The sequence below is a fragment of the Lipophrys pholis genome, assembly GCF_963383615.2.
Source record: "Lipophrys pholis genome assembly, chromosome: 19".
Lineage (NCBI taxonomy): Eukaryota > Metazoa > Chordata > Actinopteri > Blenniiformes > Blenniidae > Lipophrys > Lipophrys pholis.
Window position 1 is genome coordinate 9,903,183 of NC_137647.1, and position 25,353 is coordinate 9,928,535.

The 25,353-nt window shown below is 45.7% G+C and overlaps 1 protein-coding gene across 2 annotated transcripts; it reads right to left on the reverse strand.

The window, feature by feature from the left end:
* Window positions 1-226: 226 nt before the first annotated feature.
* glis2b (GLIS family zinc finger 2b) lies at window positions 227-23,448 on the reverse strand. Of its 2 annotated transcripts, none has more exons than XM_080487831.1 (7): window positions 22,575-23,448; window positions 4,140-4,341; window positions 3,045-3,175; window positions 1,682-1,819; window positions 1,456-1,589; window positions 1,248-1,366; window positions 227-1,139 (listed from the first exon to the last, which is right to left on the reverse strand). In XM_080487831.1, the coding sequence occupies exons 2-7, from the start codon at window positions 4,315-4,317 to the stop codon at window positions 397-399; spliced, it is 1,443 nt and encodes a 480-aa protein (XP_080343957.1). In that variant the 5' UTR covers window positions 4,318-4,341; window positions 22,575-23,448; the 3' UTR covers window positions 227-396. The 2 variants fall into 2 exon arrangements, with proteins under 2 accessions (XP_080343957.1, XP_080343956.1); XM_080487830.1 differs by having other exon boundaries at window positions 1,682-1,837.
* Window positions 23,449-25,353: the final 1,905 nt, after the last annotated feature.

A 25,353-nucleotide genomic window follows, 5' to 3' on the forward strand; every position in this document is an offset into this window, starting at 1 on the left:
TAGACCCCTGTTTTAGTTTCCCAACCTAAACATGAGGCTCGCGTTGTTTGCTTGATTGTTGCGAGGCAAAATGTTCTCTTCTCTGATTGTAGGTTTTATTAGTATCTCTATTGTCTTCTCTTTTTTTCCAACGACTCTTCAAAACGCATTGCGTGGATATGATTGTGCAAGCCAATCCCGATCACCTTTGACCACTAAGACCCTCCCATCCCAACCCCCTGAGCTCTTCTGGAATGTGTGTTTGTATTATTTTGTGTGTGTGTGTGTGTGTGTGTGTGTGTGTGTGTGTGTGTGTGTGTGTGTGTGTGTGTGTGTGTGTGTGTGTGTGTGTGAGTGTGTGTGTGTGTGTGTGTGTGTGTGTGTGTGTGTGTGTGTGTGTGTGTGTGTGTGTGTCTATCAGTTGACCACAGCTGGCTTGAGCACCACAGTGCCTGGGGGGATGACCACCCAGGATAGGGGATCATGAGACCCTCCTGTGGAGAGGTTCAGAACCCCCCCAGCCACCTCGTTCTCCGCCTCCTCTCCGCGGCTTTTCTTCGTCTGGTGGCTGTGGGACCGGCGCTCCGACGCAGCCCCCAGCATGGACACCATCGGCAGGCCCAGCGTCGAGGAAGGGAACGCCGAGGACAGCAGGGGGGACTTGGCCAAACCCAGCGGGGAGCCGCTGAAGGACAAGATGGACGCGCCTCCCAGGCTTCCTGGAGGGGAGTTGGGGCAACCCAGCGTGCTGAGGTCTAGGGGCCGAGGGCTGAGGGGGGACAGGGGCAGGCCACCACCGAGTCCCTGCAGAGCGTGACCCCCCAGGAGAGCGGCCGCCGCCCCAGGAATGATGATGTGGGCTCCACTCACGTAGGGGAGCTCTGAATCTTTCACTCCACCGCCAGCAAGCCCTCCGCTCCGACTTCCCTTCAGCAGTGAGCCCACCCCCCCTGAGGAGCCCTGCTCCTGAGCAACAAAGTGGCCGTGGGCTTTGATGTGCTTGCGGAGGGAGCTGGGGTCTGTGTAGCGCTTCAAGCAGCCCACCATCTTGCAGTAGTAGGGTTTGTCTACATAATGAGTGCGCGTGTGCTTGAAGCGGTCGCTGGAGTTGGAGTAGCGCTTGTTGCATCCCTCGTAAGGACAAATGTACGGCTTTTCACCTGCAGAAGATGTTAAAATCTTTAGTGCTCCGTTTCACAAAATCTTCCCCCATCTACTAAAATGCTTTTTATATTTATTTTTTCATCAAACACTCGCAGGCGACAGACCTGTGTGAGAGCGATTGTGGATCTTGAGGTTCTCCAGGCGTGAGAAGCTCTTGTTGCAGGTGGGACAGCGATGAGGTTTCTCATTAGTGTGAGTGCGAATGTGGATTAGCATTTTGTACCTGCAGTGACAAAAAAAAACAAAAACATCATGAACAAAAAAAATCCATCTAGAATTCTCCCTTTCTATCCCAGGAAATGATTTTGGTACCTGGCATTAAATCCCCTCCCTTTGCGAGCACAGCCCTCCCAGTGGCAGCAGTACCCAGAATCCTTTTCAGGTTTTACATGGAAGTCATTGACGTGGTCCACCAGGTCTTGCAGCGAATCGAAAAGCAGATGGCACTGAGGGAGGGAGAAGCACATCAAAGATGAGGAAGCCCTCCTGATCCAGACCAAGGTTTAACTCCAAAATGAAATGGTTCTCTGGACCTTACCTTTTTCCAGTGGCAGGCCAGTTGTTCGTCCGCCGAGAGGTCTGGAGAGGCTCTCCTGTCACTCGTCTGGCCAATGAACATGGAGGACGGCAGGTGAAGACCTGTACCAGCTCCGATTGGCACAAAGAACTGAAAGGCCTGCGAGATGTGAGAATTCTGATAAATAAAATAAAAAAAGGGGGAGGAAGAAAAAAAAAAAAAGAAAAGAAGAACAGCAACTGTGAAAATTGCTGGCCGTGAAAGAAAGAAAGATGCATGCGATGAAAATGTGGATGACAAGCTGATGGTCCGACCGACAGAGAGCATGAAACTCCACTAACACGCTGATTCTTATCTCTTCCTTTGAAAAACCAACTCTGTATTTCCTCTAGTAGTTACCCACTGTGCGCTACATCCCCGAGCTCAGCATGAAAGCTGTGAGATTCACTGAACCTCAGCTGGGTCTTAAAGAGCTAATGCACTGGCTCACCCACACACACACACACACACACACACACACACACACACACACACACACACACACACACACACACACACACACACACCGTGCAACGCAGCTCGAGCAGAAAACAAAGAGGAGACTTGAAAACATGTTGAGTACAGAATAAGCAAGGCATATATCAAAGTAGTCCTAGGAACCAGAGAACGAAGGAACGGTGCAAATCGATTGTGATCCCGTGGCGATCTTTATTTTCAGCCATCTCAGATATGTACGTGTGACAAATTTCATAAAGTGAGACCAATTGTCTGTGATGGGGAGAGGAGGAATGTGTGTGTGCAACCATAGTTTTAAACGTGAGACAGACGAACGTCAGAATAAGCCATTGTGTCCTGAAGGTCCACGGGGGAAAAGTGAAGTGTGTATGTGGCGGTGGGCTCAAGGGGGGGCTGCGCAGGACTTAGTGGGAAGCAGTGTGGCTGAATGGCCCCAGCCAGCATGTCTCAATTCAATTGCGAGGGAATTGAATTAGACGGCGTGAGGTCTGCATGGCTGTAGTTTGCCTTAAATCCAGTTACACATGCACACACACATACAGACAAGCACAGACACACACACACGTCATGCCAGCAGGGCCACTGAGTGCAAGTTACACAGGCTGGGCTATTTGTTTGGGACACAAGAGGTGTTTGATAAGAGCCACAAGCACACACACACACACACAGGGAGGCCTCCAACCCCTCGAACAGCCTGAGTCCCTTATGCCAGTGTGTCACAACACCATGTTGTTCCTGAATTGCTGACCCCAGCAGGCCGAGTCATTTTCTGCCTGATGTAGGAATTGGAAAGACAGTGTTGTGGTGAAGATGGTGAAAGTGAGAAGAGCTTGGAGGTGCGTGGCGGCTGGTACGTGGTTGTGCTCACCCCTGAGGGGACGTAGTGGCCGTTGGTCATTTCCGGAGAACTGGGCGTGTTGCGAGAGGAAGGAGACATGCTGAGGTCCACCGCAGGAGGGGTGGGAGTGTCTGTTCGATCGTGGGGGACCACCTGCACACCTGAAAACAAACACCTGTTGCAGCAACCTGTCACTCCAGAGAGATTTGCGGGAGAGACACCGGAGACCTCTGTCTTTAAAAAGCACACATGGGGGACATTACGAGTTGAAATCTGCCTGTTTGAGAGTCAATTTGTTTCCATCAGACATATTTAGACAACTGCAACATGAACTGTCACCTCATTGTATACCGACATCCCTTCTTTTAATTTGTACTCAGGTACAGCTGCTGAGACATTGCTTAAATTGCGATAAATTATAAGCAACTTATTGTTGTCAAAAAATACTATCGTATAAAAAAAGAAAACTAAGTTCTCTCTAAGACGTAATGTTAAAGTAAATGGATTTCACTTGTTAGTTTGAGCAGCCACCAAAGCGCTTCACATTCACACATTCACCAATGGAGGCGGCTGCCATGCGAGGTGCACAATCCATCTATTGGGAGCAATTTGGGGTCCAATGACTTGCTCAAGGACACTTCCACATATGGACAGGATATCAAACCTGCGACATTCCAGTTGTACCCGCAACCAACAGAGCTACAACCGCCAGTAAAAACATGAGTTACCTTTGAACCACATACTATTACAAATCCAGTAGCAGACTGTTGGTTCCATTTAAAATATTAAGTTTAAAACTGATTTCTCAGACGAATGATAAAGTGTATTAAAGTTACATTGAGCACAAAAGTTACTAACCCAACACAAGGGAGAAGACTTCCGAACTTGATCAAACCGGGAGAAACGTAGTATTTGAAATGGAATCAGATAACACTGATTCTTCCTTTTCAGAAGAAGCCTGAAGGAAGTGTCCCCTTCAATAGATCATTATTACTATTATAAACTGGGTTTATTTCTAAAGTTGGTTTTTGTACTTTAATAAATAATCAAATCCATATTTCAGTTGAATTGGAGTGCGTCCTTTAACACATGTGGCCGTGTCAGCTTGGTCTTGCCGTTGCGTACCTGTGCGTGGAGATGCTGGTGAGGCTGGCTCTATCACTGCTGTCCCGTCATCGGCCATATGGAGCTGGCGAGCACGTTTGGGGTGCAGCGGGGAGAGGGCAGGAGAGCGCGTCCCTCTGTCCTTTCCATTGGCTCGCCGAGGGAGCTTCAGGTCCAGGGGCTCGTCCAAGGACAGCATGGCCGCAACTCGCCGACCTCCTAACTGCAGAAACGGTCACAGAGTCACAGAGTTAACCAAACTTAATGAAGCCACACTGGGTGTCCATATCACTACAATTAAATGTTATTTCACACAATATTACAGTGACAGATGGCAAAAGACAGATTTTTCTACACCTGCGGTATTTACAATGTGAATGTTGTTGAAAGTATGGCGCATTCCACAATCCCGCTGGGTAAGAAATACTCTCCAACAATGGCAAACTGGCCACAATCATAAACTGAAACACTGAGTAAGCCAAAGAAAAATAAACACACACACGCATGTGTGCGCGCACACACACACACACACGCACACGCACACGCACAGAGAGCTCAGTGACCCCCTTCTCTTTTTCCATTCTGACCTTTACTCGCACTCTCTTCCTAAGGAATGTCTACGATCCAATCCAGATGGTCGCCCCCAACGCTGGCCCTGATTCACCCCACCGGTTGGCCCGCCACAAGCCCTTGCACCCTGTCACATTACCGCCTCCCCCCACCCCCCCGCTCATTCCCAACCTCCACTGTGTGCACCTTTAGACACCACCGACCTTTGAGACCCACAGGCAACCCTCACAGGCCTTCAAGTCCAGCTGAACCCACTCCGTCCACCTCCTCCCTCCTCTAAACACACTGACCTCTGGACCCAGCCTGAGGGCAGAACGCTCCATCTAGCTGTCATTTTCAGTTCTACTAGTGGTCTTCCTCAGCCACGAGACCCCTACATGAACTCCCATTAGGAAAAGAATAAGATGATTTATGACTTACTGAAGTTGAAACAATAACATCAAACCGAAGAACTAAAAATAAGGTATTTCGCTTCAGCATCAATCCCTCTTCGGTTAGTGTGAGGTTGTTCTTTGTTCCCGATCTGGCAGTGCTGGTGCCGTCCTGCAGGATTAAAGTCGAGCTGGCCATTGAACACAGTGCGGTAGGGTTCACTGCTCCTACACCCCAGGCACACACGCACACAACTCCACAGTTGCAGCGCGTCCTACATTTCTGTTCCAAGTGTCCACATAGCACGCATACACACATTACGTAGAAGCATACAAGCACAAATGTGTACATGCATGTGCACATGCACATACTCTACAGTTACATCCATTAATTGGTGAAAAGTCAAATCTCAACTGTGGGATACATTTGATTGCCTTAAGGCAAGTGTGTGATCAGGTGGGCGTCTCTACAAGCACCAAAGAAGCAGATTACACATATATACACTTGTACATATCACTGTTCAGCGAAATTGCATTGACTTACTGTAGATTTACTTTAACTTCTACCATAACTATTCATCTGAGCCTATTTCTACTTTTATTAAAACTTTGAAACATTTTTCTATATGAAAGACTTGGTTTCATCTCCACAAGAAAGTCTGTCCTCATAGTGTGACTGTCTAAAACAAATGTTGGCCCGCACAACGGGGAACACATTCCCATCCACACATACATGCGCGCACACACACGAACACATGCAGTTATTCAAACTGTAATTCCAACAAATTCATTCGTCGTCCCTCTCTTTCACACACATCCTCGCACTCATAGAAGCCACGGTTGGTGGTGAATGGTGGGCTTTGAGAGTTACTGGCCAGGGGCCACATGAGAAGCCCTTGTGTCTGGGAGGCATGGAGCAGGGAGGTCACCAGGTTTGCCATCCCATCAAGGGACGGCCACCAGCACACACACACACACACACACACACACACACACACACACACACACACACACACACACACACACAAACACACACACACACACACACACACACACACACACACACACGCACACACACACACACACACACACACACACACACACACACACACACACACACACACAAACACACACACACACAGACGCAGAAAGAGAGGGACGGGGTGTTGAGACTTAATCAGCCATAGATAAGGGGATGATAATGTAAACGCGTACTGATACAATTCAGAGGGTACATACTGTAAAAAAGATGTACACAGAGCAGCATTATGGCGGTATCGGCGAGATCTCGAAGTGATGCACACACAGGCACTCGTGTTCCTCACATGCACATAGAAAAAACATCTGAAGACAAATCTGTGTTTTTCTGAATCTGATTATAGACCACTGACGAGCACATAACCCACAGGTCTCTGGAGATATCCTGCTTAGAAAGACATCACACTATCAGCTTGGTACTCCTGAGTACTGTGAACTGAAGGGAACCCACGGTTGTTCATTCATGGTGAGGTTGCATATTACAGCAATAAGAGGCAGAATGAGCTCTCATCACTTTTAGAATATAACGCACGTCAAAATGCCTCCTTAGAATAAATCCCTTCAAGCTTACAATAGAGATGACTTTGGCGATGTCTTCATTATCTGCGTGAACAAACCTGTTTAGATGCGTCAGGGTGGATGTAAGCTTCTTTCACAGATGTGGCGAATATTGCATCTCCGTTTCTGCCTTTTCTCTGTGCTGGAGCCGTGTGACTAACTTACTGTAACTCCTTCCACATAAACTGCCAAGAATTTGGGCCTTATTGTTTGGCCAAAGTAGTGTCAAATTACCTGTCGTTCACTTTGAATGAGTAAAAGCCCTTACCCGGACCATGAGTTACCTTAACCTTTCTGCAAATCCTGCTGTCATCCCCTGCAGGGACAAAAGGTCCCCTGGACCTCAATCAGCCTCATAATCCACACTATAAAACACAGTAAGACTAACACATGGAAGCACACAACTCAAGAGGGATAGATCAGTGGAGCGTGTCATATCACTTCAACTCTGTCTGCCTGGAAGACTCTTCAGTGTCTGGTCTCCAAACTCAAACACTCTCCTGCTCCTAGTGCAAACCGTCCCATATGTATACCTCCATAATGGGCTGTACAGCCAATTTATTTAGGACGCTCCGAGAGCTATCCACTTTCTACTCCAAACAACATCCAGCCATTAAAGCGCCCTTCCAAAGATATAATGAAGTGCATTGTTTTTATCGTTTACGATGCTGTGCGCTGGAGAAGTGCCAGTTCAAATCAGCAGTATAATGCAATACAGCATCCATCCCTGCAGCTTTTATTTCGGTATTACATCTCGTCCTCCCTCAAATTTCAGAGTAATGAAGAGTTCAATGTCACATCACAGCAAGATAATTCTGTTGGAGTAATGTCTGTATGGAGTTTATGTGTTCTCTCTGCAGGAGTTTTCTCTTCCCAGAGTCTAAAGAAGACATAATGATTATGATATATTGGCCCAATATTGGCAGCAGGTACTGTATGTGTAAGGAATTGTGTTTATGTGTGTTTAGTCATTTCCTGGATTGAGCGAGGGATTTCTAACATCAACATATTTTAACTGAAGAGTTGTTTAATTTATTTGACAATTATCCAATATTTGATTACCGATTATTGTTTTAACTGTTCAACCTGGGAGGAAGATATTGAATACGTATATTTACATCCTTATGGTCTGAGTATTGACTGCAGGGGTTTAAGTGATTCCTATGTATTCTAGGAGGTGGGGCACAAGAAGAGATCTTTTTTTGTGTTTTGCTATGTCTGAATGGTGAAAACTGAAACAAGGATAATGCCATTTTACTTTCTTTCTCTCTTTACTGGACAATGAATATAAGAAAAAGCCTCAGTAAGATCCTCAGTCTGCTTTAAATGAATGTCAAAGACAACAAAACAATAGGCGATTTAGGACAGCTCCACCTTAAAGAATAACAGCTTACAATAACAAATCAGCAAATGTTTTCCATATACGCGTTGAGACTACAATCTACCATTTCCTCAGTTCAACAATAGAGGATGGCTCAACAAGTAAGACCTGTAATACTATGCAAAAGATTTTAAAGATTTCTATTAGTCTTTTTTTCACTTCCAAAGTCCTTTTATTTTCTCGATGCTGTCGGTCAATTTGATTGGTTAGATGTGTTTGAATTGAAACCCTCCACACACACAGACCACTCCGTTACAATAGAAGGTAGTTTATGTTTATGTGTCAACAGCTTTCACTATATTCTGTACAAAGTATCCACATTACTCTGAACTTCACTGAGGTTTAACTTCACCGCTAAGATCTTGATCCCATGCACTTCACCTCAGGCTTTCTGCCTTGTTATAGAAATGCCTTCACAGATGTACACATCTATATTTAGTTTATTTAGTTCATTTTTGGGGGGATTTCTCTATTGCCCTTTCTATTGTTAAAAAGTAAAACAAAACAAAAAAACTAAAATTTTCAAAGTTTCAGCTGGTTTAAGGACAAGCTGGATTTTAAATCAATACCATCACAGACATTACATTTGTATTAAATTCTTTTTTATATTTATACCTGTTGTGAAGCAGCCAGCATGACAAATATTTTTGGGAAATTCTGTGAAACCCTACAAAAAACCAGAATGAAACTATAAACCTAAAACAACCAAAGCTTCATAATCCGATCTCAGGGGAGTTCAAGTCTTTTGTTTTAGGTGACATACGAAGTGAAACAAAAAAAAAAACAGAGAGCGATAGTCGGGGAATCACGTGCACCGACACATGTAGGAGATGTGCACCCGTATGGGAGACGAGCCAGCGATTGTTCAGGCTGGTTTAACTAACCACTCGCTCATCAGGTCGCCCCAAAATTCAGCGAAGTGGATCACGACAGCTCCTAGTGAATTCATCACTGCTGCTGGAGTGGAGCAGAGGCTGGCTGAGAAGTGACTCACGGTGTGTGTGTGTGTGTGTGTGTGTGTGTGTGTGTGTGTGGATCTTGGACTGAAGTTACAGGATCTTGACGGTATCCTCCACAGAACCACAGTCACCGACTGGAGGCCTTGTGGGAAACATGAAACAGAGAGAAGGGCCCGCTTACAGGGAGAACCGTAGAGAGGGGCAAAGCGTCCGGAGCTGTGTGTGTGTGCGCAAGTCTGTGTGATATGTGAGTGTGTGCATAAAGCTTCGTGGCGGGTGGCTGTGAAGTTTGGGGAAGGGGTGTTGGCTGGCCCCCATGCAGACTTCCTTGCTCGGCCGTGGGGTCGACAGTGTCTCTGAAAGGCAGCATTGTCCCTCTCTGGGCCCTCTCCACTCTCCCTCTCTCCGGCAGAGTAAACACTGACTACAGCAGCTGAACGGGAGAGAGAGCGGAGAGGAACGATGACCAAGGGGGCCACAGCGAGGATATATGAGGGTGAGGAGGAAGTGAGAGAGGAAGAATCCTCAAAGAGAAGCTTGTTGTGTGTCCTCTTTAGCAATCTTTGTCACCTAGTTCACTGCATTACCCTTTCCAGAGTCCCTTTGAAATAAAAAAAAATAATTAAAAACCGGACGTGTATTCCAGGGTGAGAAAGGTGGGCTGGTTAGTGAAAGGGTGAGGTAGCACATGGGGGGAACAGGGTCAAACATAGGGTATATGTTTCAACACCTCTGTGCCCTGAGGCTGGGCTTACAAAGATCAGCGCTGACCCTTCTCCAACCGACTGATCTTTGGCCTGATCAGATCTGAGGCGATGAGGAGGATTGTGTTCCTGCTCTCAGTCCGGTTGGGCAGAAAGCAGAGCCAATAAAAAGCATCAGAGAATGTAATCGCCGCGCGGTGTAAGATGATTATGTTACAGGATGTAAAATCGTATTGTGCAATATTTTGTTTTCTGTAAGCCTTTCGGGAACGAGAGAATGTGTGTGTGTGTGTGTGTGTGTGTGTGTGTGTGTGTGTGCGTGCGTGCATGTGTGCGTGCTGCCCCCTCTGAGGTTGGCTGTAACTTAATCTCCCTCCTGCTGTGACCCTGGGAGGTGGTCTGTAGGAGGTAAGCCATCTCTCCCCAGGGCTCGCTCGCTCTCTTTCTCTCCGTGCACACACACACACACACACACACACACACACACACACACACACACACACACACACACACACACACACACACACACACACACACACACACAAACACACACAGTACGAGAGAAAACAGCCAACAGAGCCAGAGAAAAGGAGCATGGTGGGAACGATAGCGGCGAACAGCTGATGGCATTAATGGCCGTGATTCAGAGGAGTGTTGTTTAACGTGGTGTTTTAAAACACTGGACAGTTGATGAGCTGTGATAAAACATTATATTACAGGCAGAAGGTAACAACCGCTGCAGGCCATGCTTTGATCCTACATGGTAACCTTTTATCTTGGTGAATACTTCAACATTATTGAGTGCAGATGGCAAGTCATCAACCAACTGCTGCAGGTTTCATATCAGATGAGTTGAGATGGAATCACTCTCAAAACATCTCATGGTTAATATTTGTTATGGTCTCACAAAAAAAGTCAGTTTGTAGACTTTTATAATTCTTGTTTTCATTGTTGATGATTTTGTACATATACTCATACGTATGTTAAATCCAGGAAATCGTTTGGCGTCTTTGCTCACTTGTGTGTGAATTACCTGGTGATGAGCAGTTGGTACAATGACAGGCTGAGAGTTCAGAGGACTCAAGAGTATCAGTGTTCTTTTTTTTGTCATTGTCCATATATAGTTACGTAAGAAAGCTCTCAACAGCTATCAAATAAATTCAATCAACCAGCGAGCATTTGTTTGTGGTCTTAATACAGGTTAAGCTAAAAAAAACAGTCACAATACAATGGTAGCATCTTTTTTTTCCTGATTTTATTCCAACCGTGAAACGTCGATGTATTTTAAATTTAATACACATAAACAGAAAGATTTCAAGCTTTTTTTGGTTGGAATATTAAAAAATTTGGAGATTATAAATAGTTAAATTAAAAAAAGTACACTCAGAATACTATTAAATTGTTGCGTTGACATTGTATTTGTTTTCCAATCATTTATGTGCTCAGTGCATATCAAGATTATAAACCCTGAGAGCAAGTCAAAGGGCTACTCATTAAAAAAGATTGCCATGTTTGTGAGTCATTTATAGTCAGTAATTGTCCAGTTAATATCCCATAAACTAAAAAGGTGCAGGAACAAGGATTTCCTACTATTCAAACTGGTACCTTGAAGTACCTTGAATGTCAAGTTACAGCATCAGTATTTCGCAAAAAAGCTTTGAAAAGCGAGATGAAAATCAACTTTACAACAAAGCCTGTTCCATTGAACTAAATCCCACACACGTGCTTTCATAAATACAGTATGTTTCCATCAGGTTTTGTAATTCTGTGATGCTTAAAAATCCACAGACGCAGAGTCAATTGTGGCGAGACCTGCTGGGTTTTCCATCCAACAGGTGTGAAGGACAGGGTCAAAGGCCACTCAGTGAGGTGTGGGTGCGGCGTGACCTCCGACCCCTCACAGATGGACTCAGCATCTGCAACCCGGACCAGGAAGAGAGAAACTATGGCGGCAAGTTTCCCAGCATGTTCATACACACTATGCTCAGTGGGTATTTGCAGCGTCAAGGCAGTTTTAACGAGTCTAATCAATTTCATCTTATATTCTCCAAAACTGCATGTTGTTAATGAAACCAAGGCTAAGGTTGATCGGGGTAATGCCCAATTTTTCAAGCGTTTGGAAAGTTGGACATGAGAAAACAGACCCAGAATGGTGCTTTTCTTCTCTTCTACTTGTGTCATCGCTGACGTTTCTTGAGGTATTAACCACGAGTGAATCGACCCCACCTCTGCTGACACAGACACACACCCGAGCCTCAGCCCGGGTTCTACCCACTGATGGATCACTCAACACGTACACACACGTACACACAACTTACAGATTTTTTCCTGCTTCTGTCCTTCTCAGTTAGCCGCCTCCTCAAACAGTAAACCTCAGTTTCCACTCGTCCTTCTCCTCTGGGCCTCTCTTTCTCCTTATTCCATTATTCTGTTCTTTTTTACTTTTCTTTTTCTGTCACATGCCCCTTCTTGTTTACGCTCCTCCTCTCACACTATAGTTTTCCCTCACCTACCACTGCACTGCAAATAGTTCACAAAATGACTTCCTGTATTCACAGTAATTGTTAAGAGTCAAATAACATCTACATTTTTAAGAAGTTGCATGATCTCAATTTTTTTTTTTCATTTTTCCAACTTAAAGCTGCACCAGCCCTCTGTGACCCTGCTGCAAAGAGTCACACGGGCTCTTTCATAGGATTATGTAATAGCAGCATGCATCGAGCCACATGTATGAAAATAGGTTTCTGAAGTCACAGCTGGATTGCAGAGACCGAGCGACGCGTGCAATAACATGCTGCAGCACACGGAGAAACAAGAAAACACCACGGAAATACGGCTCATAGAGAAGAGACAGAGTTGCAGAGAGGTACGAAACAGGCAGCAGACGAGAAAAGAACATGCAACGGGAGGAAATCAAGGAAAAAAGTGGAGGATCGATGGAGGAAAGGAGGGAGAGAGTGCAACAGGAAGCTTCTCAGCGAGCTACTGATGGCCTCCAGCCAGGGCTTTCAGACACTGAGGAATTCCAGGCAGAAGGCAGGCAGGCAGGGAGGGAAGGTGCCAGGAGGGAGGGAGGCACAGAACGAGGAGGGCGGGTCGCCGTTTTGGTTTGTTGTCAAACGGCAACTGCTGCAAGACGAAAGAAGAAGAGGCGCTCAAAGGAAAACCCGTCTGTGGTCGGATAACAATATGTTGTTACGATGCACAACTTTGGAACGAACAGTAAAACTCTTGCAGTATGAATGTTACCTTCGCTTGTGGTTTTATGCTCCGTTGCAAATTATGAGGCGTATAAGTACAACACTTACAACAATCATAACATTTTTGGAAATGCTTTCAACTATTACACCCAGAGTGAATGAGGATTTAAGTGTTAATAAGTCTCCATAAGAACAGTTTTGATTTCATATCAAGTAAAAATACATTTGTCATACTTTGCTTTTTGGATATTTTGAGTGTTCGTGAATCTCTAAGAAATGATTTTAGTTTTCCCACAATGTATCAGCGCATGCTCCGAAGACATTTTCCAAGATTAAAAAAAAAAACTGCTTTCAATAACAAGCGAGGCTGAACTAGACATTTGGGGGAAAGTCCAGCAGACTGTATCTTTACAGTGTCGAGACGGCTCTGACAACGGAGCACTTCTGCACAGTCTGCCATAATGTCAGATTAAACCTTGAATGATCCATAAAAAGCCGGTTGACTGAGACTTCACATTGTGTCCATAAGCCTCATGGCCTGCTAAACCAGAGATTATGACATGGCACGGTGACCTTAGTCCACTCTTAGCGTGGTGGGGAGGGGAGAGGTGAAGAACATCCAGGAATTCATTTTTTAAGTAAACCGAGTGTGCTTCTGAGTGAAAATATCAATGGAGGATTTGCTCTTTCTTGACAAAAGAGAAGAGGAAGGTATAGCAGAGGAGAGAGACTACAAATTGGCATGAGGGTAGGAAACTTCCCCTCAGCCATAAGTCAATTTATTAGACTGCCGAGTAGCTGCTATATGACATGAACAGTATGTGATTGAAAGCCCACGTGCAGCAACATGTGTTTCGAGTCACTGGTTTGTTTTTCTCCCATCTACTCCTTCTCAGAGTCACATGAACTGCATATGTTTCAAATCAACTAAAACAGTTTTAATCCATCTACTATCAGGACAGCAATTCATGGTAAACAGCTAATCCCCCACAACCCGACCGAGGGAAGATGACTCCAATCGTGTGTTGACTGATTAAGCAGTGAACCTATCCGACACTAACGCTAGAGGCACTTCACACGCCGGCACCGAAGCCTTTGAAGAGTGGTGAGTAATCTTACAATAACGTGGGGCATTTCACAACAGAGCAGTTTTGCAGCGCAGCAAAGGGCAGCAGGAACCAATGAATGCAGCATGGGGCCGACCACCACCCGAGAGCAGAAGAGAGGATTGTTTTTTCACTCAAGAAATGTGATTGACATCTCCACCTTGGCTCACCTTGACCTCGCAATTACTCTCCTGGGTGTCTTTACATCCAGCGACCTATTAAGTGTATTTCCTCAAATGCTCACTTCTTCATCCCTCATTTTCTTTGCCTCGTACCGCCATATAAACACAAAACAGTCTGATTCATTTTTGGACATTATCCTAATTGTCTGTCATCACTGTTTCTCTCTTCCTTTCCCTATCCCTCACAGACCCCCTCCACCCCACCACCCCCCCACCTCCTCTTCAGTCCATTCCTGTGGCCTCTCCCAACAGGCAGTGATGCAATCCTTCAACTCCTGCGCGCAATCACAGGGTCTGGAGTTGGCTCACCAGTCAAGCAGGGGCGTCGCCACACCAGGCTCAGCAGGAAAGCAACAGGAGAGGAAAGAAGGGAGGTGGGGAGGCGAAAGAAAGAAAGAAAAGAAGGAATGAAGCCAGAGAGAGAGAGAGAGAGAGAGAGAGAGAGAGGAAAACAGTCTGGGAGGCTGTGAGAGCGAGCGGTGGGCGATAGACTAAAAAGTACCGTGATAAAAGTTAACAGCCCAGTTTTACAGTTATTCATGACTAAACTTTGGGTAAACATGTTGTTGTTTTGGGTGTATGTGGTGAGGTCTGCGGGGGGGGGTTATAGATTGGGCAGTGTATCATAACTTTCCTTAAGTGCACTGGAGGAACTTCTGAATCGTTTTTTGAATCTGGCTGAGCGAACAGTGCAGATTCTGAGCTCTCGTCCTCTCATCAGCCCACTAACCAGCTGTGTGTGTTTTGCTGGGACTCCTGGATAGGATCTGTATTTCGGAAGTGACGGTTCTTTGCTACTCCCACACTAAATGCTGTCATTCTCGCTGACTCACGGCATTATTCTCACAGGCAGAACTGCAGTATAAAATCAATGGATATTTGTCAAAGTGGCATTTTACTTTTCGCTATGAAGGTTTTACAAAGAAAAACATCCTTTTTCTACACATTTCTCCTGTTGGGCGGCTCAGATAACATGTTGGCACAGACCGCATACAGTGGATATGTAGTGGCATGCAAGGGATGCATGCAAAGCGTGATCTTATCAAACAAGATGCACTTAAACCGGCAAAGAAAGTGAGATTACAGCACTTTTAAAGGGCTTTAAAACTTTCTAAGCTTTGAAAAAGTTTTGTGCAGATGTGCATGCCCGTTTACACGCACACACACAAAAAGAAACCCCACACACGTTCAGCTTTACCATTTTTGCAGAGGCAGACCTCCCCTAAAGGCAGCAGAAATGAGCACAAGGTCAGGTTAGGAATGTGAAGCACTGGCACCTGCCTGAATCTTTAAAATACCAGGTTTCTTTGGGGCACACACACACACTCATGCATTTACACATGCACGCACGTACAGACACAAAAAGCCTCTGCTGGCAGCCACTCCCTAAACCTCAGGTCAGGATTACACCTCAAGAGAAATGACTTCAGCTCAAAACAAAGGGAGCAGGTGTGTTTGAACAAAGTTTGACGATGGACACGTTAAAGTACGTCAATAATTAACCACCACCACTGCAGGCTCCTTCTTACGAAGTGTATTTAGCATATCCAATTAAACCCAAAAGGAGATTTCTGTTTCCCTGCTGATGAATCAGCATCAATTTAGGTTCATGAATGTCTTTATCATTGTCTTCACCCTCTCAAAGATAAGAGTAAGGACACGATTTGAATAGATTTCACGCAAGGTTCATTTCAACAACCCTTGCCGGACCAATGTGGTCTGCCTCCAACAACAACTTCAAGCAGCCGTGTGAGAGCAAAGGGAGCCACGGTGCTTTTTTGTTGAAAGACACATACACGGCAGTGTGCAGTAGTACGCTGGCTGAGTGTTGTGGTGTTCAGGCCAGTTCAGAGTACTGTGGTACCGCTCCAACTTTGGGAGGGGTGCGTCTGTCTCATAGTCATTTCCTGGACAGGGATATTATGGCACCACACGCATGAGAAACAAACCCTTTTCACAGCTACACACTGACCCCCACCACTTCCATTCGCTTGCAACTCAATAAGTCGAGGGTGTGCAGTGAAATCCCTGGGAAGCAGGTCTTCTTATTCAAAAGCCGGGGTAATATGAGCTCAACAACAGCTTTATGCAACACGACCCCCCGGGGCCGAGGCGTGGGGTGGTGGGGGCTCTCTTTATTGCTCAGCAGTGTTGCTGAAGTTTATGTCGGAGGTGTCGCAACTTTCTAACTTTTCCACCTCTGAATTTATGGCTACTATTTATGGCTACTGTCTGTCTGTTGAAAGGGTTGATGACACCTGTGGTGAACAGGGAGACGGAGAGAGATGTACTCCCGAACAGGGAGTGTCTCCATTTGTGGTTGTTTGCTAAAATGTGAGTCTATATGAGCGCACGAGTGTTTACGTACAAAGACGAGGACCGGGGCAGAGGTTGTGCTTTCCAAACCAAAGCATATTGAAAAGAGAACAAAACAGGAAGAGGGAGAAATACGAAACAGCAGAGAGCAATTAGTGGACTATGTGACGTGATGTGTGTGTTTGCGTGAGTGTTACAGGGGGGGTGCACCGCAGAAGGACTGGCATGGAGCTCCTGCTTCTTTAAATCTGGGTGTGCCCCCCCACCCCCCGACACACACATACTGTCTGCTATACCTCCATTCCAGCAATCCTCTCATGTGATCTCTCATACGTCTACACACCAGGCGAGTGTTCTCTTTTCTTCAGGAGGCTGTGCCAACCTAATGGCAGCCCTGTCGTCTCCTCCCTCACATGGAGCTCCTGCTTTCTCTGAGCAGCCCTCCACCCCTCCTACCTCGGATGGCAATAACACAAGGTCAATATGACAGTCTTTTCAATACCCTCTTCTTTTTTCCTCCCTTTGTCTTCATCTCCTCTCCATTTCCCCCCCCAGTATTTCTATGCTTAACTAAGTGACAGGCTCCACCCTGCAGCTTTCATCTTTTGCGGCTCCATCCAAGAGAGAGAAACAGAAAAAGAGAGCAGAGACAGATGCAAAGGGACAGATGGAGGGCGAGTGAGATGGCGACAGACAGAGTTGAGCATAATGCTGTAAAATGGAGCAGCTCGAAACTCTTGATTTGAATTTGTTGACACATTCAGTTCGTACGATCTGTCAGAACAAGAGTCACAAAGATCTGGAGCCGATTCCTCTTCCCATTTGGCCAGATATGCCAAACAGTTAATAGATGTCCTGTGGACAAGGCAATCATACAGGATATCTGCAGTCTTGGAAAGAATGAGAGTCATAGAGAATCTCAATTAGTGCTGAAGGTCAAGGTGATGCTCGTGCTTCTGTACACTCGTGTCCTTAATCAATACTGACATTTAGATTCAGATAAAGACCAGCTAAGCCCATCATGACTGACGGACACATTTATTGAGACCTGAGCAAACACGCAGCCCAAATGGAGCGCTATAAATATTCAATATAACCCCTAAATTTACTTTTAGCAACCAAAGTCAAATGGTGACTCTGTTTCATCAAAGCATTGTAGGTCAGAATGACTCTTCATTAAACTAAATGAAACCTACAAGTGAAAACATTTCAAAATTACAAACGGCTCCCTTGTAAGAAAAAAATGTGCATGGTACATATGAATTAAATTAGTGCTGGCAACATCGCCACAGAGAAGGTAAACAGTTTCAGGCCAAACTTTTTTTTTTTCCCCTCTCCCCTCTCTGTTTTACTGCACGTATACGATGGAGAGCCACTTATATAATGTACGTGTCACTCATGAAGCTGGGGGCTCATGGAAAGTGGTGGACGAAAATGCGAGGGAGGGACGAAGGAAAAGAGGGAACAGAAGCAGAGTTTTAAAAAAAAAAAATGAGGAGGAGATGGAGTCCTAGGGAACTGAGGATAGAGGGAAGAAGGAGGGAGGGAGGGAGGGAGGGAGGGAGGGAGGAAGGGGGTGGTAGGAGGAGGGGGTGAAGGGGGCAAAGTCTGGAAGCTCGCTGACAGGACTGGATATGCCCAGACAGAGAGAGAGCCAGGCCCAGGCCCAGACTTGAGAACCTTATTTGAATTTCAGAAATGCTCAACACGTCTCTCCTTCATCCCCTTTTCCTAAACACTATCAGATCAGTTCTTTTACGCTCCTCTTTCTCGGTGTGCTACTTACAGACATGGCCCCTCGTACCCAGCTCCTCCCTTTCTTTTCATTTTGAACTACAAACACGCACATGCATACTTCAGTCACACTGAACTGCTGGAAGTGCTGCTGAGGGCAAAGTGGAGAATCCAGGGTGTCGACCAAGCAAGTAAATAACAATACAAACCAGCCGTGTCGTCATTTGAACTGCATTGCTGAGAGCATGTTACTGTACGTCGCCCACAGCTCCCTGAATTAGATCTGCTTTGACTTCCATCTATAGGTTAAATATTAAGTACGGCACTGGAAACTTACAGGAAACAGTAAAAATAGGTTCTATTTCCTCTATCATTTGTGTCAGTTCCTTTTCACTGCTATTATTCTCCCATCTCCAAACTCTCCTACTTCAAATCTTACTCATCGACTGCCCTAGACTTGGTCTGCATTTTGTCTGCAGGTCTTTGCAAGCAGAAATTTTCTCATCATAGAAACACTGAGTGTGGAGTGCACAAGGCGCATTGAGGAGAATAAGAAGAGGTAGGGTGGAGTAGTTGGAGTGAAGCACAGAGTTTGTCTGTGTTTATTTTGGAAATGCAGGCCTGCAGGCTTACAGCAAATGAAGTGACCCCTGAACTCCACCATGAAGGATCCTTGCAGACAGTAAAAGCTCAGCACTCATGTGGGATGTCCCACACAGGTGATTTAAAAAAAAAAAAAAAAAAAAAGGAGCAGACCATATATTCTCAGGGGTACACTTAAACCCACCCTGGAGACCTGGGAATGGTCTGCTCCAGGAGGAAACAGAGAGGCTGCGAGGTGATTAGTGGTTACAGTTTAACTGAAGAAAAATGCAGTGTGCGAGCCCCGGCCAACCAGGGTGCAACACACTGTGCAATGGTCTCCTTCACTTTGTAAGCCAGCGTGAGTCAAGCGCCGTATCCGCTCTTGTCTATTCTTAATGCATCTGTCCAGGAGTGTTGCCATCGCCACACAATGACACATCACACTGCGCCGCTCCAGAGTACGACTGTGTCACTCCGCAGGCACATGGCAACGATTAGTGATCGGGGAGTTTGTGGAAAAGTGGAAAGTTTTGGACTGTTGATGTTATGAAAGCTGAGACTAATTTACAGTGGTTCTCAAGTTTAACTTAAGTTCAACTCTCTAATCTGGTCTGCTTTGCCTGATATTCTTGTTGAGTCATATTAGCTGGTGACTTGTATTATAGCTTTTATCTGCGACGAACAGAAACATCAGTTAGTAATCCATCTTTCATTTATTCCGCTTTAACAAACATGGGGTCAGGGGCACCGAGGATGATCCCAGCTGTCTATGGGTGAATGTATGGGACAATCTGGACAAGTTCAATATGATATGGCATAACTATTCGTTGGAGCTGTACTATACAAATGTATTTAGCAAATGATATGCATCTTTTTCTTTCAAACAAACATGAAGACTGTCACTTCGCGCTAGGTTTGCCCAATGTTGCCCAGTCTCTCTCTCCAGCAACACCATGCCTTTCGTCTGATATGTCATACTTTAACAGTGGCTGTATTTCATCTGTAACCACCTTATTACATCAATCGCAAAGCTGTTCAAATCAACTGTCTACATATTCAAACGCAACAAAGGGTAATGCGGGCTGCCATGGGTAGCAAAAAACATTACATTTTTGACATTAAAACCAAGCAATTCCAACATTAAAAAAAATAAAGTGACTCTTGTCAGCGTGAAGATAAATACAAGTGTGCATCAGGTGCCTTGTTTTCACTGCATGCTGCCTCATTCACTGACCAATGTAATCCTCCCTCCCCTGCTGCTGAGTTGCCTTTCAGTGTGACCGTAATCCCTGCCAGCCATGGATCCCCGCTGTGATATTAATTCAAACACTCAGACCAGCTCTACCAGTGCAGCTTACATCACACCCACTTACTGGTAGTAATATTGGTCCTCCTCAGAGTTTTTTTTCTTTTTCATGTGACAAACATTGTGGCTCTGGAAAAACAACTTTTTGTTGTCGCCTTAAGATTTCAGGGGACAAATCATTTGTGGTGGCAGTAGCCACACGGTGAGACTCAGTAACAAAATATCCATCCTCTTATCAGATGTCGTGTATTTTTATTAGGTCAGTTTAAAGTGCAAGTGGGTTCCCAGCATCCCTCCACAGCCCGCCTCGTGGTTGCTCTCTGACGCAGGAATATGCCATTAGGGTCCACCTTTTCCACCATAAAACAGCTGCCTTTCTCTCGCAGTTTTGGTCCTCCGCTGAATGATGTCACACAGTGAGGCACAATCTCAAGGCGCACGGAAAACTTGGGGGGGGGGGGGGGGGGGGGGGATCCACACCCATGATTGGATTGCAAAGGCTGGCATCGTGGTGATCCTTTCGGAATATAGTCACTGGTGGACCAACTACATTATGACAGTTGGTGTCAAACTCCATCCAAAACTCTGCCCAAGCTGTTGCTGTCAGAAACTGTCCAAGCAGCGACATACGGCCATGCATGTAGTCAGGACCAGAAAATATACAGTGAAAGAAAATTCTACAGACACACAAACATCTCGTATCGTCTTTGTGACCACGGATGTCAGAGAAGCACAGCTGGAACACGACGGACATCTGGCTTTGTGGTGGAGATGAGGGCTTTTTTCTCTGCAGTGACTAAGTGCTGCGCGAGAGAGGCGTCGCCTGGATAACCAGGACTGATGGCGTTAGATGCCTCTCTGTCTGGCCCTGGTCTTTCTCTCAGATTTATGTTACGCTTGACCTGAGGCTGAACTGATCATCAGCTGATTGGATAAACAATGCAGCAAGCAGTGCGTGGATGTGAGGAGCACCTGTGTGCAGGGTTCAGAGACGGTTTATGGATTAAATAGCAGGGGCCTGATAGAGGGAGGGAGTCAAAGTTCTCTCTTCAGAGGAAGCCTGCGTGGCCTCTTTCACTGCTCCTCTTCTGCGCATACTTTGAGAAAAGGCCAGTGGGCCTATGGCCAGAACGCCTCCGGTCTCACATGTTATCTGTGGGACATTTTCTCTCAGGCATCCACATGTAATATTGTTCATAAAGCACTGCCCAGTCACCCTGGAAATATAGTAATTTTACTTCCATTCAAAATGTGTCCAGAGCCCCTAAGTGTGCCTCGATTTGCATTGTAGCCTAATGCTTTTTAATGATCGGGCCTTCTTTCCCTCCAGCACAGGCCTTGTTAGGTCTGCCTTGGCACGGCTTTGCTCTCCCCTGGCATCTTCTGTAACAATGGGCCCATGGGAGGCAGCCAATGGGGAGAAGGTCCATCCCAAACCCCAGTTCCAGTGTGCACACAATTAGGCTCAGGGACAGTGGAATTGCTTAATTGGAGGAAAATAGCGCTTTATCTAGGCCTCTCCGCCTGCGCTCATCCTTGCCCCCTGGACTACATGCTTGGCCTCAACTAATTTAGAGACGGATTAAACAAATATGATAGAATGAAAAGACAAGAGACTTCTCCCGTTTCATTCTATGTTATAAAAAACCCCATCTAAACTGAGGTTATGGAGCATTGAAAATTGCTTGCAGTCATCTGCAGTCACATATTTACTGTTGTGATCAAAAACATAGCTGCGAGCAAATATTATAAAAAATTTCTGACTAAGAAATACAGCATGCAACTGCTGGATGATGTGAATTATCCTAATGGAGAGGACACAATAAAATACAACTTGTTCAGTCAACAGATTTCGAGGTTGATGTTCATTAACCTTGTTTTTTGTAATGTACCAAAACATCACTGGTTTACATGACTGTCAACAGTCTGCAGACGTTGAACTCTTTATCAGATGTTGTGGCAAACATCACAGACTTCAAGATCTTGCACAACAGCTGGCTGAGATGGCTGATGTTCTGTCTGTATTTCTATGTATATAGGTGTGTAATTAAATAGGGCAGGATCTGTGCCTGATGAGTGAGGAGTGGGCTGCTGGTTTCAGGGAGGTTGCATGGTTGAGACAGGCCGCCACCATTTGTGCGCACACACACACACACACACACACACACACACACACACACACACACACACACACACACACACACGCCGGTGGAAGCCGCGGACAGTGCGGGCTGTCCGAGCTGCAGGATTTCATTACACCGCTGGAGAGAGAGTGTCTGTAAAATAGGTCACTGCCCTGTTTGAACCCGTGCGGCTTTTTCCACATCGCGGGGGCGCACACATACAAGCATGGACGGACACACACACACACACGCGCGCGCGCGCGCACGCCAAGCGGACAATAAACTGAACTGACAGGCAGAGACAGGGTCGCTCCCTCGCTTACCTTACAGCGGAAAACGCCGCGGATGTCTCCGGCTCTGTCCCCGTCTCCCCGGCGCAAACTTCACGCGCAAAGTCCCGTGGCTCCAACAGCGTCCGCTGCCGCTCGTCAATCCGTCGTTTCTTCTTCTTCTTCTTCTTCTCCCTCGATAGCAACTAAACACACAGCTGACACGTCTTGAGAAAATATTACTATGTGTCTGGAGAGGCCGTCCAGACCATTGTCAGGTTTATTTCTAAGCATCGGTGGGGGGGAATCAAACTAATACGCTCAAAACGCAGCGTTCGTGGCAGCTGTTTGGTTTAAATATCTAAGGGATGACAGCTCTGTCTGAGGTCGTGGGGGGGATTCTTTTGCATGTTATCAGGCCACTGGACACCGGTCAGAACAAAAAGTGTAAACACCCAAAAATCCGTCAAGACCCCCGGCTTCAGGAGCGCAAAGGTGATTTCTTCTTAAATTCAAAGCGCATCGCTTAATGGCAACGCTGGTCAAGTGGAGGTTTCCTCCGGGTGGTCGTGGTTCTCCAGGAAGGGGGGAGTGGGAGGGCAGCTCGGACCAGAGGGATGGCACGAAGTGGTGGGTAGGGTGGACAGGGCGGGTTGCCTGCGGGGTGTCGGGTTGGGTGGAGGGAGGGTGGGAGGATCGTCTCTTTCCTCTTCGGTGCGTTTTTTCTTTTTTTTTTTTTTTCTTTCCCCCAGATGCCGAGGTGCGTGCGGGGCTTGCGCGCTTCCCGTCTGTCCCCGCGTCTCTTTCTGCGTCCGCGCCCTCCGAGCACTCCGAGGAGAGACGCTGAGTGTTTGCTGTGGTAGTGGTAGTCTCCCCCACGACCGTCTGAATCGCACAGACAAGCCGCCCGGAGCCCAGCCAGCCAGCCAGCCCGTCAGGACCAGCCCAGAGTCTGCCAGCTCAGCGCATGCTTACTGCTCCGCCCATCCACCATGGGCAGTCCCCGGCTCCTCTCCAAACTCTCCCTCTCTCCCCTCTCCCCTTCTGTCCCCATGGCTATCTCTCTCCAGCTCTCAGAGCAACACCCCTCGTGTTTTGTAGTCCTGCTAAATGTTTCCCTCCCCAGACGTTCTTTGGAGGAATCTCCGCTCTCCTGTTGGCCACCACATCTGCTGCAACAGGCTGTCCCCAGACAGTGAAAACACACTGATGCCATGGAAGCAGTCAGACTCTCTATTCCATTTTTACTTCTGAAAGAATCAAATCAACACCTATAAACTATAAACCGCAGACTATATTTGTTTTCACTGATTCTGACAGCCTGCGGTGCAGAAAACACACATTATAGAAAGTCTCTGGCTATAGTCCAGACCTGTCACACCTGTTTTAGTGCAGGGGCCACATGATTCCGTTCTGTGTAGGGGCCGGAGCAGTAACCTGAGTGTTTACATACATTTCATTTTTTTTTGTTGTTGCTTGTTTTAGTGCAGAGGCGAGTAAGGTATGAAAAAGACTCCATTTCATGCTACACAGTTAATATCCTTTTACAAAAACAGAACAAGCACAATTCGAGCAATTTCCACCGACTGTAATAGCATATTCAACATTGCCTTCTCATGCAAAATACAGTCAGATATCACAAAATCAAGCACTCTGTTGGCAGTATATTACATTTTTCATACATTCTTTTGCATATTCACACTGACAGGAGTGACAATACTCCAGAAAAAAGGTTTCACTTCATCTGATCCTCAGCTCAGGTCTCAGTGGAGTGTTACATAAAAACCAAAATCCCTGGTACATAAATTAGCAACAGCAGTTATATATAATGAAAGTATTCCAGTCAATATCTTGCAGGTTGAATTCGAGCCTTCAGGTTGGCTTTTGGCCATGGGGGTATTTGTTTCAGACAGGTGATTGCATTTACTCGCAGTCCCTCCGCAAAATTTCAAAATCACAGTGTAACTTCAAATGTATTATCATTATATCGTTAAGAACTGTGGTGAATAACAACACACTGCACCATAGTTCTCAAACAACTATGTGGTTTCTGCATAAAACACTGGTCTTTAAGTTGGGGTCAGGTTTGTAAAAAAAAAAGTAAATCCATCATAAATATTTTGAAACATAACTTCTCACAAAATATTTTTGCAAGCAAAAATAAAAACATTTTCGACTCTGTATGAAATATCCAAATACATATTTTGGGATTTTGGAACTGTCGGCTGGCCGAAACCAACAAAATAGAACACCAAAAAGAAAAAAAAATGGCACCATCGTCATTTTTAGCTGCTCATCAGCAAAGATTCAAATCCAACATCTGAATGTTATTTTATTTGTCTCACAGCATTATTCACAACCAACTAAATATAAATGTCTCACTATATCATCATTATTAAGTGCATCTCTTTTCTTGACCACACATTAAATATATGAGGAAAAGAAATGTATACCAACCCTATTAAATACCAATCTAAAGGTCAAGACTCCATTTATCTGGTACACTTTCAAACCGTCAAGAAATTTCAGCATTTTGCCAAAGGTTTATCCTCATTTTTCAACTGCTGACGTTTTTCCTAATCCCATTTAGCTCCGACAACAACATCATAAGGTTACAATTATGAAATAGTTTTACAAAAATAATATTGAAGAAACGTTTTTGAATCCATTGCGGAAAATGTTGCATGTGAAATGAGTTTAAGATTACATTACAATAACAGTGTAATCAGGGAGCGAACCACGGGGGGCCAAGGGGGGGCTCGGGACAGGAGCCTCCCTTAAAACATGATTTGTGAAAATTTGGGGGGGGGGTCTCTAAACTATTGGTAAAATG